The sequence below is a fragment of the Apodemus sylvaticus genome, chromosome 4 (genome assembly GCF_947179515.1).
Source record: "Apodemus sylvaticus chromosome 4, mApoSyl1.1, whole genome shotgun sequence".
Lineage (NCBI taxonomy): Eukaryota > Metazoa > Chordata > Mammalia > Rodentia > Muridae > Apodemus > Apodemus sylvaticus.
In genome coordinates this window covers 130,657,502-130,671,609 of record NC_067475.1, presented here as the reverse complement: position 1 = coordinate 130,671,609, position 14,108 = coordinate 130,657,502, and the positions used below count along the sequence as shown (strand labels likewise).

At 45.5% G+C, this 14,108-nt stretch overlaps 1 protein-coding gene across 1 annotated transcript in view; it reads right to left on the bottom strand.

The window, feature by feature from the left end:
* Nucleotides 1-5,741: 5,741 nt before the first annotated feature.
* Nucleotides 5,742-14,108, bottom strand: part of Ankrd50 (ankyrin repeat domain containing 50) — a 37,048-nt gene continuing 28,681 nt past the window's right edge. The window contains exons 4-5 of the mRNA XM_052180594.1: nucleotides 9,063-12,607; nucleotides 5,742-7,579 (exon numbers count right to left, since the gene is read on the bottom strand). Coding sequence (XP_052036554.1) covers nucleotides 9,066-12,607 — 3,542 coding nt within the window. The 3' untranslated portion in view covers nucleotides 5,742-7,579; nucleotides 9,063-9,065. The remainder of the gene's footprint in view (nucleotides 7,580-9,062; nucleotides 12,608-14,108) is intronic.

Genomic DNA, 14,108 nt, shown 5'->3' with positions numbered 1-14,108 from the left:
TATTAGGTCTTCTATCCTCTGGTAGTTAAAGGACAGAGCCATGACCCCAGCTAACCTCAACGGGACTAACAAAGTAGCCAAGACAAAGAGACAATGGGTGCCCATTCATGGCGCAGTGACACCCTAAACAAATTCTTTCTGCTATTTCTGTGCATCCTTTCTATGGATCTATAGATAACTTGAACTTAGCTTGAGTCTGGACAGACTCTCCACAGTTCCTATGAATTATGTGAGTTCCTAGTAGTCCCCAAATATATTCCTTTTAGTCTAAGCTGATTTCTGTTACCTTTGCCCGAAGAATTCTAACACAATCCTAAGGGATCTGATGCTCACTTCCCCTGGTCAGAATATAGGTTTTGTGTGGTGTGAACAACCTCTTCCTAGAGCGTGGTTATCCTGCCTGCAACTTAAGGGTTAGAAACAAGATACTACTGAATGTATAGACAAGACAATAAAATACTTGTCATTTGTAGAACTTGTGAGTCTCCTTTCTGGTTAGAAACCCTTGTGAGAGCATTCAAACTGATACTTAATGGGCACTTCCTCTGTACTAAGAACTATAAAAAGATGATAGGGAAGAAAACAGTCAATGTGTATAATCCTGATGATTCTGAGGCAGGCCTAAGAACAAGGCAGTATACAGAAAACAATTCTGCTGCAGCCAGAATTATACTGTTATACTGTTATTAGATTGACTGATTTATCTTGTGTGGGGATTTGCAGGTACCAAGGTGCATATGTGCAAGTCAGAAGACACCTTACAAGGAGTCACTTACAAGGAGACTACTCTGTGACTCCAGGGAATTGAACCAAGTTGTAGGACTTGGCAGCAAGCCCCTTTACCAAATGAGCCATCTTATCAACCAAGACATCACAGAGTCTAGTTTGTCACTTTCTAGAATGTTATCTAGTAGCTTTAAGTGTTCAGTCAGTATTTCTGCACTGAATAGATGAACCTTCCAGGGAATAAATAGGCCTTCCAGGCAAAGGCGCTGATGCTGCAGTTCTTGGCCGCAAACCGTGTGTCCAGAATGAAGATTAGAGCATCAGAACTCAGGAGGGGAGAAAGGGAGGAGCTCTCAGAAGTGCATAAGGCTAAGCTACCAGTCTTTACTTCTGTGTCAAATTTTCAATGCCCTACAGGTCACAAAAATCACTCTGTGAATTAAGAATTGTACTAGATGGTGAATATGATGTCATAAAAAATCACTCTGTGAATTAAGAATTTTACTAGATGGTGAATATGATAACAGCTAAACAGAAGAAGTCCTAAGTGTCAGAAATGCAAAAACAATAATAAGAAATTCAAGAAATGCATGAAGAAATGTAAAGAGTGTTCTTATACAGAGCAAATGGCACAGCGTTCAGACCTAAAAGCACAGTAAAATCATTGTTTTCCTTGAATGGGCTTTACCATCTCCTCTTACCTCTTAAGGTTTTCTTTTCTTTTCTTTTTTTGTAGATTATACTTTCTTTTATTTTGCATACTGATCCATTGTTTCTTCTATTCATTTCATTACTAATATGTGATTAGACCCAACTGTTTCCATTTTGGTTTCTATGCTGATATCTGTCTGCCAAAGAGGTTATCACCTGGTCTTGGATACACATAGATAGTTGACAACTAGAACTTCTGGTAGACCTGTCCAGAAAGAGTTGGTTCACCAGGAAGCTTTGGCCTCTGATGGGGAGAGGGTAGATGCCTATATTCACTCTTACTGTTTCTATGGAAGTGTTTGCCCTCTGTGTTTTCAGGATAAAGAGCAAATGGATCATCCCCCCCACCCTCGCATTATCACTGGCTTCTAAATTCTTCTTTAAAATGTCAACTGAAGTCAACTTAGTGGTTGCCAGTCAGTTCAAAGAGTCTGGGACCTGGTATCTGCTAAAAGCGACCAAGCAGCTGACACGTTTGCATAAGTGACGAATAGCTGGCATGCTCCCTTGCCGCACCGCACTCAACACAACTGAACCGAACAGATGGGAAGGCAGGGATAGATGATATACACTCGCCTGTGCTACGAGTTGGGTTCCTGTTTGAGCATGGCTAAACTAAGAATATGTTCTGTCAGGTGGCCTAAAATAGCAGGATTTAAATGTGTCTCCCAGCACCCAGCTGTTTCTGAATGAAAAGAAAAACACTACAGAAAGTAACTGAACACTTGCTCTGAGAAGCTGATCCAAACATACCAGGATAAGGAAGGCTCAATTTCTATCTAATGGCAGAGTCCAGCGTCAGCAAGGACAGTCTACTCCAGATAACAAGGAGCAAGTAAAGACAAAAGACACTCCAGCAGTGTTATAAAGAAAGGGTCTCGCTGGGAGAGGGAGACTAAGGTCCTTGAGGGTGGATATAGCTGTGAAAGAGGAGAAAATTGCTTTAGAAAGGGGCGGGGCAGGATGGGGCTTGCTGAATCTTGTTGGTTGGTGAGAGGGAATGTGTTGGAGGAAGTAACCGGAAAGGCAGGTAAGTCTGAGACGGGCCCTGTGTGTCTTAACTGTGCTGTTGCCTCAGAAAGGAGAGCTCCCACAGCCTCTTCATTAACTTAAATGCTTCATCTTTTTCTCAAATGACCTCAATAGACCTTTACTATGTCAACATGCATAGGTATGATCCTTCAGAAGAGCAGACGACTACCATGTAGCAACAGTAGTCAAAGAGTAACAAAATACGTTTTAGACCTACTACCACAGCACGGACACAAAAGTTCAGCGACGGTAGAGTGAAGCTTCAGCATCTGATAGAACCAACTGCTCAGCGGAAACTCTTGTCAACCCAGCCAGAAGGGCTATTGGATTTTCTGAGCAAAATATAACGAAAGACTTTGGGGGTTTTCTTTGCTCTTCTGAGCATAAGTATCACCCAAATGGTATCTTTTATACTTATTCAGTAGAATGAACAACTGTGCCTGCTGGCTACATGGAAACTGACAGTCTCAGGTTTAGATAGACAGTCTTTGCAGTGTCCTTAGAACACTCACATATTGAGCCTTGCAATTTTATGAGAGAAAATGATAAAGGCAACATTTGGTTTAAGTTTATGCGTGTGTGCCTATGTGAGTGCACACACGCATAAACTTAAATATGGTGGCAAGAAGGTATGTGTGTGGCTTATATGTTCATGTGTGTGCTGGTGCGTGTATGTGTGGGTGAATGTGTTCGGTGTGTGGAAAACAGAGAACAACCTTGGGTGTCATTCCTCTGGTGCTCCTCTTGTGTTTTGAAACAGGGTCTCCCACTATCTTAGCGCTTGTGAATGAAGCTAAGCTGACTGGCAAGCCCCAGGGACCTGCTAAACTCAGCCTCCCTGAGACATACGGTAGCCAGATTAAAGCGCCAGCAAATGTGGAAAACCACGTGGTTAATTTAACACTGTCTTCTTTTTCATAAGTATATTACTTTCCTCAGACATAAGGACAACATTAGAAAAGCCAGCACTGCATTAATCCTGGTCTGCAGAGAAGCCTAAGTGGGTACCGTGCCAATAACGGCTCGCAACTCTGCCCTGACATTGTAGGGGCTGCAGTGTGTGTTCCTAAATGAACAATCTAAAGTGCTAGCTTAGCTCTCAGCACATTTACTGTTTTTTTTTTTTGGTTTTGGCTTGGTGTGGTAACAATAGAAGTCAGGACATGCTAAATGAGCCCTATTCCCAGCAAAATGTAACTCTTGTTTTAACAAAGTTAAGGAAGCCTGAAGGTGAGCTGCTGAGTGTAATCAGCACTAAAGTCATTCTAAAATGTTGTAAAGTTGCCTTCTAAACATTTGTGTCATTCACCTACCCCTAGATCGTGGCCAGAGAAGCGTCTTTTGGCAGTGGGTAGCAGCCAGTGCAGACTGCTCAAAGTGCTCAAACTGACAGGCTCAAAGTGCTCAACCCTAAGTGAAGTCTTCACCACTCTCCCACCCCGCCCTAAAGCCCAGGGAACGTAAGAGTCAGAGAGCAAGTAAGGGTGTGTGGGGGAGCACTGTGACCATCTTCTGGACGTCACATGGGATCGATCTCACGAACTCACAATAGCCATGGTTTCCTACGCAAGCCTTGCAGAAGACCAAGGCACCTGAAATTCTGGGATAGATGGAAGGGGCACTCTCCAAGCCTCAGCCCTCACTGAGGAGTGGACAGTTGAAGGAGAGCCATTCATTTTGATGGTGCAGGCACTGGTAGGATTCCCAGGCTCCAGGGGATGTCCCATATCCACACACACGGGGAGCACTAACTGGTCTTAGTAGGTTCTCAAAACAAGACATGAAATTGGGGGGGGGGGCATGTTGGTGAGACATATATATATGATGAATGGTATATACACACACATGCATGGTCAGTGCTGGGTTCTTCTGGGGAAAACAAATATCCAGAGAAGGGACTCAGGCTTACCAAAGGAGGAGCACACTTTTATTTAGAAAACAATTCATTTTTCCAGAAAATTAAAAAATATTCAGGGTAAGACTCTAGTAAAACCAAGGGACACAGGTCACAGGGTCACAGTAAAAAGCTGACAGTGAGATACAATAGGAATTCTGTCAGAGGAGAGGGAGGAAGAACAGAAAAGCAAACACTTATCCAAGCTTCACAGGAGATAAAGGCTAAATCCTGGCCTCTTAGTTCCCTTTGGACAGCATTTTATCTCCCTCTCCTTCAATGTTTTTTTAAAATTATAAACTTGAGGAAAAATTCTTGCTGTAAGCATCCCACGCTCACGCCACTCCTTAAAGGATGACACTGAACCGAGGCGCCTTCTGTAAAGCAAATAGATTTATTTGCACTTCATGTGCATCGGGATGTTTTCGCATAATATAATACAAGGAATAAAATAAAACTTTACACTGTGAAATGTACATTTTCGGTTATTTACACCCCCCCACACACAGCGAACAACAGAAAGAAAGCATCTGTCTGTAACTACATTTGCAGAAAGTGTTGACGGAGGGCAGTAAGCAAAAGGAACAGTTGCACAGCCAAGCAGCGGGAGGGGCAGGACTTGTTCCTGTCTCTGAAGTACAGGACTGGTTTTGGTTGAAGAATCCGGTAGGGGTGGGAGGACAGAACAAAAGGTATTCATTGTATATACCACAGAGCACTGGTTTCTGGTCCTCTTTCCCCCCCAAACTTTCCAGGACCCCTTCAGATGCTTACTTCTTTGATGTTTTGCCACTTGTCATACCAGGGACACTGACCTTTGGGAAGGGATGCTACCAAAAAAATAAACCCGTTACAGACACGTGACGTCCTAAACAGTTGACTTACAAAATTTAAATATTTGAATTTCAAAAATAGCCATTTATTATTTTTCATTTGTGGGACTGTTCCTTATCTTTGTAATAGAGCAGAAGTCATTATTTCTCCCAGTTGTGGTCCTATCCCCTCCCCCACTCCAAAATGAACAGTACAGCAGGCTGGCTACAGCACCCTGGTCAACCTGGTCCTCACCAGAAACCATTTTGTTCTACTTTAAATCATCATAATAAAAACAAAACAAAAGAAAAAAACACCCCAAGGAATACTTATGAGAACCTTCTTTTTCTAACAGGTTCTCCCATTACCATCTGTTCCACACTCATCAAGATGGACACAAAGACACTTGGAAAACACAAATCCCTAATGCATTGTTGTCTTTGCCCTTTGGTCACAAGGTGCAACTTTAAAAGTAATAAAATTAAATAAATATGATCTTAATAATTCAAGGTGAATAGAAAATCTGGCAGCGTTACCAGATTTAAAAAATGGGTTACCGTTTAAAAAAAAAAATACACCTACTAAGAAGTCAGAGGCTCCTCTTCTACGGTAAATGTGTCTAAGTGTGTGAGGACTCACACTGGTTCCAGTAACAGGGTGTGATCACACTTATCAACAGATTCAGAAACACTTTTAAGGCTGCCTTCCAAGAGTCCTGTTAAGTGTCACTAATCAATGTCCCATGGGGACAAGAATTCAATCCTTGGAACATTCACATTTGCCTTGTCAGTATCAACCGCCCGTCACCTTAAGTCTGAGTGAGCTCATCAGCTGTCCCTCATCCTGGTTATAACTGACAGATGACACACAGGAAATGAGTTTGGCTGACACTGAAATAGACAAGGCAAGGGAAAGCTTCCACAAAGACTCAAGTGAGAAACACTCATTGTAAGCAATTACACATCAGAGATTCCACAAACACACTCCTTGTGCCCTCTACAAGCAATGACCATCACTGGCCTCTCACCGGAACATTCCAAAGTTTTCAGTAGTAGCAATGGTTTTGTGCTCAATTTCCAAATTCTCTTTCCCCATTTCCCCTTAGCAACAGCAGGTAGACCACAGAGTCCGTCCCCAAGGCTGGGGAGATGAACAGGACTCACTCAAGGATCAAACTGTCCTTGGCTTCTGAATAGTCCTGCCAAATGCTTGCACACATCCATCTAAGCTGCTCCACAAGCCTCCCTTAACCATGACATCCAGACATCTTGTGTGCAACTGTGCAAAGAAGAAAACAGGAAAAGAGTTTGTGGCTAGAAAAGTGCAGGCCCATCACTTCTATCAAATAACCACATGTGCTGTGACTGGCAGTTAGTGGTATCACTTGAGATAGACAGCACACCGTACATTCGAGAACATCCATTCCACCAAGCCATTCACATGTACCCAATTGCTTCTGACTGGGGCTAATTTGATCATGCAGTAACTGGCAAGTGGAAACAGCTCAGAGCGGTGAGCATTCAATTACAATGATCGATTACATTTCATTTAGCTGGAGGAGTTGAAGGCAGCCGGTGAATGATTCAGGAATCAGAGTGTCATCCTTGGCTGGTCTTAGAGCCTCTGTCTGACACGTGCCCCCAGGCACTGACTGCTCTGTCCCTGAGAATGTCCAAATTTCAGGATGATGGTCCATCTACTTGCAGATGGGATGACAGGCAGGTAGAAGATGGCTCAGAGCCTCTGTGAGTGCACAGAGTAGCTGCAGTTGGAGTGGTTGGCGGGTGCCTGCTCTGTCACATTAAGTCTGCCACAGACGTCCTTGATTGGAAAAATAGAGAGTTAACTACCCAAGTGACTCTCTACACCACCAGAATTGATCCCCATGGAAAATTCACCACAAAGTCATTTTTCACCTCCATGTGGCCTCAACACAGACACTCATTTTTATCCAATGCTGAAGGTTAACGGACAGAAAACAGTTGCAAGAATTGCTTTATTGAGTAACATCTATTAAATACACAAGAACCAGGCACACCAGACAATGCAATGGGACTGAGTACACACGAAAACGCAGAAAACAATAAATACGGAACACTGCCTTTGCGGAGACACCTGACCGTGGCACATGCACGTTTACCAAATGGGAAAATACTCAAAACCAGGTTTGGTTGTATTGAGGAACTGCAGTTTACATCTGCATTTATTCGGTGTGGTGGAGACTGCTTCAGCATGGGGGCTATGCTGAGAAGGGCAGCCTTACTGGGTAGGCACACGACAGGAAGTCAGAATACAGAACTGCGGGGAGTCCCAGTCTCGCAGCACAGCCTTAGGTGGCTGGCTTCCACTTGGCAGCTGAAGGGCTGTTCCAACCACAATGCCTTCTGTTTCATACACTGGAAACTGGAAAAAATAAAAATAAAATAATTTCTACACTTTTCTTATGATAGTTTTAAGACCTTATAAAAGAATATATTATCCACTTAATGTTTATGTATTTTAATATGTAACAAACAATTTTAATACATAAACAAATATTCATTATTCTACCAACATTTTCATATCCTATTTTTATATCCTATTTTTAGTATCTGACATAGATGCAGTCCTTTGTTTTCATAAGAGATCTTAGGAGTTGAGGGGTCACACTGGGGGAATCACACGGCCAAAACCAAGAATTTGGGGAAGTATTTCTGAATGACTTTGGATTGGTCATCCATCTGTCCATACAGAAGGGTGTTTAGTTTTAGAAGACATATTTACTGATATTTTATCTATCAAATTTTAAACTGTATCACCAAAGACAAGAGGAACAAGAGATGTTGATGCTAGCTTGCCTGAGTGTGGCTGTCACCAGAGGTCACTAGACATGAGACAAGACTTATAATGAAATCTTCAGTTTATTTATAACATAGCAAAGTGCCTCTCAGGGAGCTCCCAGAGTGCACAACTGGGCACCTGCTACTTCTCCGCCCACTTCAACCTGTGCAGTGAAGCCTCCTGACGTGAGAATAAAAGTGGTCTTACTTAAGATAATGTATTAGTGATCTGAAGTTAATATATGCTAGCTATATCTTGCCCCTAAATATGTAAATAAGTAGATATGATAAACCCATACCTTTTACCACAGTCCACACCTGTGTATATTACCTGCCAACACTACTAGATTTTTACAAGAGTTGTTATAATAAAACTTGATTACTAATTTAAATCTATGATCTGTTTCTTGGAGAAACATGGAATTAACCTTTAGCAATTACTCACTAGGTAGAGCCCAGTGCTTCAAAAACAAATCAGTGAGTACTTAGAAAACAACCCTGTTCTCTATCAGAAATCTCCTGATAGAAGAGGATGATACAGGATAAACTTCTTAATCTAGGATTAATAAATGATACATTGATCTGTTCATCTACTTATCCAATACATCTTTACTGAAAGAGTGCCACAGGTTTGGACCATGTTCCAAGCACATGAACGCAGCATCAAATACAAACACATCCATTCGGTCTAACACTCTGAGGGGAAGAGAGAGGGGAGATAAGGAGTAGATCAAGCATCTATGTATATGTATGTTATCTACGGTACAAAATCTGTCCCCAATTGTCTCTATTATCTTCTCATCATCCATCTATCATCTATGCCTTAGTTTTCTACATATCAGCATATCTATCAGTTACCTAGTCTCTATTACCTACCAGCTATCCTCTCATTCACCTGAGCATCTGTATAGGTGCTGGACTGGAGAACTCACGCTGAGCAGACCTGGGATGAGCGCCATGAATACATACCGAGAGAGGCCTCAAGGACCCTGGGAGCAGCAGGCAGGGGGCGTTTTAACGAGGGGGAGGGAGTTTGGTTCCTTTATGATTTTTCCCTCCATCCTTACCTCTCACAAGGGTGTCTCCTTCTTGTAGTTGAAGCTGGGGTCAGAGCCCTCAATCTGCAGCTTCAGAGCTTGTTTAAGGTTTAGTTCTGTCTCCGAGGGAGGGAAGCCCTCCAGCACCTCCTGATGCCCTCGTTCCTGCACAGTTCGAGGGACAGAGACCCTGCCCAGGAACACCTGGTTGCTCTGCAGATGGTAGTTGGGGTTCGTCATTATCCCATTCCTCCTCTTCTGCTCACCGCTCTGCTGGTGGATGAGAAACTGTGGCTGGGCACGGCTGCTGTCCTGAGATGAAGGGACCACGATTTTGCACTGAGATTCAGCTGGCGTCTGTTTAGGAGGGCTACTCCCAGACTTGGCGACAGGTCCTCTTTTGTCAAACTGAGTCATTTCATATTCTAGAACCTTTGGCTGTGAGGAATTATTTTGTTTAGCTTTTTTCCCACCTGACCCAGACTTGCTCGAGTTTTCTGACTTGCCTCCTTTATTTGATTTTGTTGACTTCAGACTTGGTTTCACCTGGCTCCATTCAAACTCGCTACTGGGAGAATTATGGCTGTGTCCTAAGGACTGGGTTGTGGAAGAGGGGGACACGACCGACTGCCTGCTCCTGCTGCGAGGCAGCGAGTGCTGCTGGATCTGCTCCGTGAAGGACAGGCTGTGGAAACTGTCAATGGGCACCGTCTGAGCTGTGGCCGTGGAGGACGTCGTTCTCAGAGATGAATTTTTTGAGCTTTTCAGAGAATTGTTGGACAGGGACGACTTCTGCCGATCCACGGTCGAGTCTGGAGACTCTGACGGAGAGCTGAAGGCATGAGCTGGCCCATTGGGCAAGCCCCGGAGGGAAGGCTGCAGATCCCCTCCACCAGTGCCACCAGAGCTGTTGGACCTGATGGTCAGAGACTGCATCTTGGACGGTGCCGACTGTGGAGGCTTCTGCTCCATCGTGTGGACAGGGGAAGGGGAGCAGCCATTCAGACTGGAAGCACCGTATTTCTCTAACAACTTAATGATCTGAGAATGCCCGTTTTTGGCTGCCACCCTCATGGCAGTGCGTCCAAATTGGTCGGCATGGTTGGGATCAGCACCGTGCTCCAGCAGAACCTGCACGGCGTCCACATGCCCCTCCTGGGCTGCGATGCAGAGGGCTGTGGCTCCTTGGTTGCACGTGTGGTCCACCACGGCACCATGCTCTATCAGAAGCTGGACCACTTTGACATGGCCCTGCCAGGCCGCGGACTGCAATGCTGAGCGCTTCTCATTGTCTGCTGCGTTGACATCAGCGTGGCAGGCAATGAGTACCCGCACCATCTCCACGTGGCCCTGCCAGCAGGAGACGTGCAGCGCTGTCCTTCCCTCCGCATCACTGGCCTCCACGTTTGCACCATTTTCCAAAAAATACTCGGCCATTGTGAGCTGGTTTTCTAAGGCCAGAATATAGAGTGTGGGGCGCCCATCAGCATCTTTGTAGTTCACATCAGCCCCATGGCTAAAGAGTAACTCCACGATGTCTCGGTGTCCTTCCAGGGCAGCAACACGCAATGCATTTCTCCCATCATAGCCTCTCTGATCAATGTTGGATTTGTTCTCCAGCAGGATCTGGACACAATCATAATGGCCCTCTTGGGCGGCCAAAATGAAGGGGATGCGCCCATCATTGTCAATCTCGTTTGTTCTAGCACCTTGCTCAATGAGCGCTTCACATATTAACCTGTGACCCTCAAAAGCTGCCATGTGTAGCGGCGTCCAGCCAGCATCATCTCGGTGGCTCTCGTCCAAGCCTCTGTCCAGGAGAGTGCGCACCACCTCCACATTCCCCTGTGCCGAAGCTATGCTGAGAACTGTCCGGCCTTCACTGTCGATGCTGTCCACAGCTGCGCCCCAGAACAGAAGCGTGTTGACCACGGACGCATGCCCCATGGAAGCTGCGGCCAGAAGGGGTGTGCGCCCGTTGTTATCGGTGTGATCGACATCTGCTCCTCCTTCTAGAAGCAGGTCCACCACATCCACATGGCCTTCATAGGCGGCCACCAGCAGGGGCGTCATGCCATCTTTGTCACAGTGATCTACCTCAGCACCTCGATCAATCAGGAGGCTCACGACTGACGCATGCCCCTTGCTTGCAGGCACACAGAGCGCGGCCACAGAGAGAGCCGTCCTGCCATCCACGTCCTCGTGGTTCACCTCTGCGCCATGGTCCAGCAGGTGCTCTACAATCTCTCTGTGGCCCATATATGCTGCAGCTATGAGTGCAGTCCGCCCCTCATTGTCCGCTTTGTTGACCTCGGCACCATGTTGTAGCAGGTTCAGGACGATGTCCTCGTGGCCACCCCAGGCTGCTGCACGCAGAGCAGTCCGGCTGTCTGCATCTGCACAGTCTACCTTTACGCCAGCGTAAAGCAGGGCAGACACCACCTCAGTGTGGCCCCCCCAAGCAGCAGACCTCAGTGCTGTCCAACCATCCTGATCTGTATGATTAATGTTGGCTCCACACCCAATAAGACAGTTAACCACCTTTGTGTGCCCTTGTCTAGCAGCTAGAGTGAGTGGTGTGTGTCCATGGGCGTCTTCAATCTCTAAATCAGCTCCCCTGGAGACAAGCAAATTCACAACATCCAGACTGCCACTGTATGCGGCGTTGGCCAGCAGAGTTCTCCCATTGGAATCACACTGATTGACAGAGGCTCCATTATCCAGTAAAGTCCGAATGGAGTCCTCTCTCTCCAGGGCTTGCCGGACAATGCAGGAGGTGCGATCATCCTCGCTGTTGACATGAGCACCAGCTCGGATCAGCAGCTGCAGCACCTCTTGCTCCTTGGGTATCAAGGTGGACAGGGAGTCTTTGACTGGGGTACCATTCCATATCATCCACAGAGCCAGTTCGGCTGGCTCCAGCTGCAAGTTTGAATTAATCAAGTGCAAGGCAAATTCTTGTGCTTCCAGGGGGGTCAGGTTCCGGGCCTGGCAGGTGTAGCTCATGGCCAGCATCCTGTGTCCTTCTGCAGCATTACACAGGTATTTTTGGGTGCAGTGCTTCACATCCAATAGCCACTCGGCAAAGCTGTGGTGAAACAGGATCTTGGTGCTGCCCAACCCATCCACCAAGAGCTTGGAGAGGACGTCTAGCTTGCGCTGAAAGTCTTCCAAGGTTAGAGACATATTTTTGGTCCACACAGCATGGTATAATTCTGTCATGGTCAGGGGCCGGCAGGCAGCAAGGATCACGTTCAGAATGGGCTGAACTTTGGCAAACTGTTTTCGGACAAAAAGTCTCTGGCAGAGCCAGAGGTAGAGACCATTCAGAGTTCCCGGGATGTCGCGGATCTCCCGAAGCATGATGAAGTTCTCCACGACTCCATCCAGCACACGCTCCAGATACAAGAAGCACCCACTGCTCTTGATGTGCAGCTGGTTCAGCGTCTCGGCCGTCTCCTTGGTGAGGTGCTGGCGCAGCGCCTCCTCTTGGTCCAGGCGGTGGAGGATGTACTGCTGTACGTCCTTGACAATGTATGCCTTCCGGAGGTCATCCAAACTGATCTTCCGGAAGCCTGCAGGAGACGACGCGGTAGAGTGAGTGGAGTAGAGGTGGGCATATGTGTGAGGACAGTGCACCAATACAAACAACCTGACTCACAGATTAATACTAATAACCAGCACCTGCTAGTATGCAAAGCAGTTTGCATATAAAAGCATACAAATGGCAAAGCAATAATTTCATTTTCTTTTCAACAAACATGGCTACTATCTGTTCTTGTAGTGTGGTACCCATTTCAACTCCTTTGCAAGAAGCACTAAGTGGAAAGAGACAGACATATCCAGCTGTAGAAGCATCCTGTGAAGATATACCTGAGCAAATTTGTGAGCGACAAATAGGACTGTTTTTCACACAAGTACTAGCTCTTTGCACCCATCCACTGACCAAGCATTAGGTTTAATGTGAGTGGTTTATATCCAAACAGAATACCAGTCACACTGTAATACATTGCTTTATGATATCAAACTAAAATAATTAAATCTCAGACTGTTTAGAAATAACTGGAACCAATTAAGATGCAAATTGCCAAATTATGTTTGTAAAACTCTAGCACTGTAAAAATAAAGACACTAAAAAAGTCAAGCAAAGCTAAAGAACGCACCAGTGGTGTCTACTCTTAAATTCTTCAAAGCAGACTATGCCAGCATCTTCCAGAGGAACATCATTATATAGAGGTGGATTTGTTAGGTGACCGTTTGCCTCATGGAAGAAGCTACAAATACACTCGTCAAGGCTGGTGTGTGTTTCAGAATACGTTCCAGAATCAGTCACGAGCAGAGCAAAGCACGACTGCAGGCCAAGCTTTGAGAGAAGAGACACACTCCAGAGGGGACAATAGAGGGTGTGACAACAGCAGGTACAAAAACCCATGCTTGATGGGCATTAGGAGCAAAAGGTGGGTCAGTGAGTGTGCGTTAAGTAAAGGGTAACCCCAACACCTGCCTTAACCACCAGAAGAGAAAAGATAGCTCTGAGAAACAACTATCTGAACCCAAGCTACAAAGACTTGAAGGAAATTTTTGAAAAGCACAATCTGCCAACAAACGCAAAATAAAACAACACATGCAAAGCTACCATTGTATTGCGGGACCTCTAAGCACACCACATGCACACAACTCCCCAACAATACCTAAATCTTCCACTTCAGAAGATAAACTTTGAAAAGGGCTCTGACCTCCAAGGAAGGTAGGGAACCGAGTTTGCCCTGAGTCTGGTCTCTCCCGTTCTTGGCTGTGTTAGAATGCACTACATGGCACAGTTGGCCGGTTCTGCCTTGTCTCATTTACCCAGTGGGACTCTTCCAGCAGATGACTACCCAGCTACCTAGTAAACCCACGTGTGCTCCATGCTGGTTCCCCTTAGAGAACACTTTGCTTTCATTGAGCAGTGGTTCTTACACAGTGTTGGAGCTGTGTAAGCATAATCTGGCCAGTGGCATCTTCTTGGTTTGGGCTCTTTACTGACAACTGGAGATTTCATTATTTTAATTTGATAGCATAAAACAAACCCTTCCA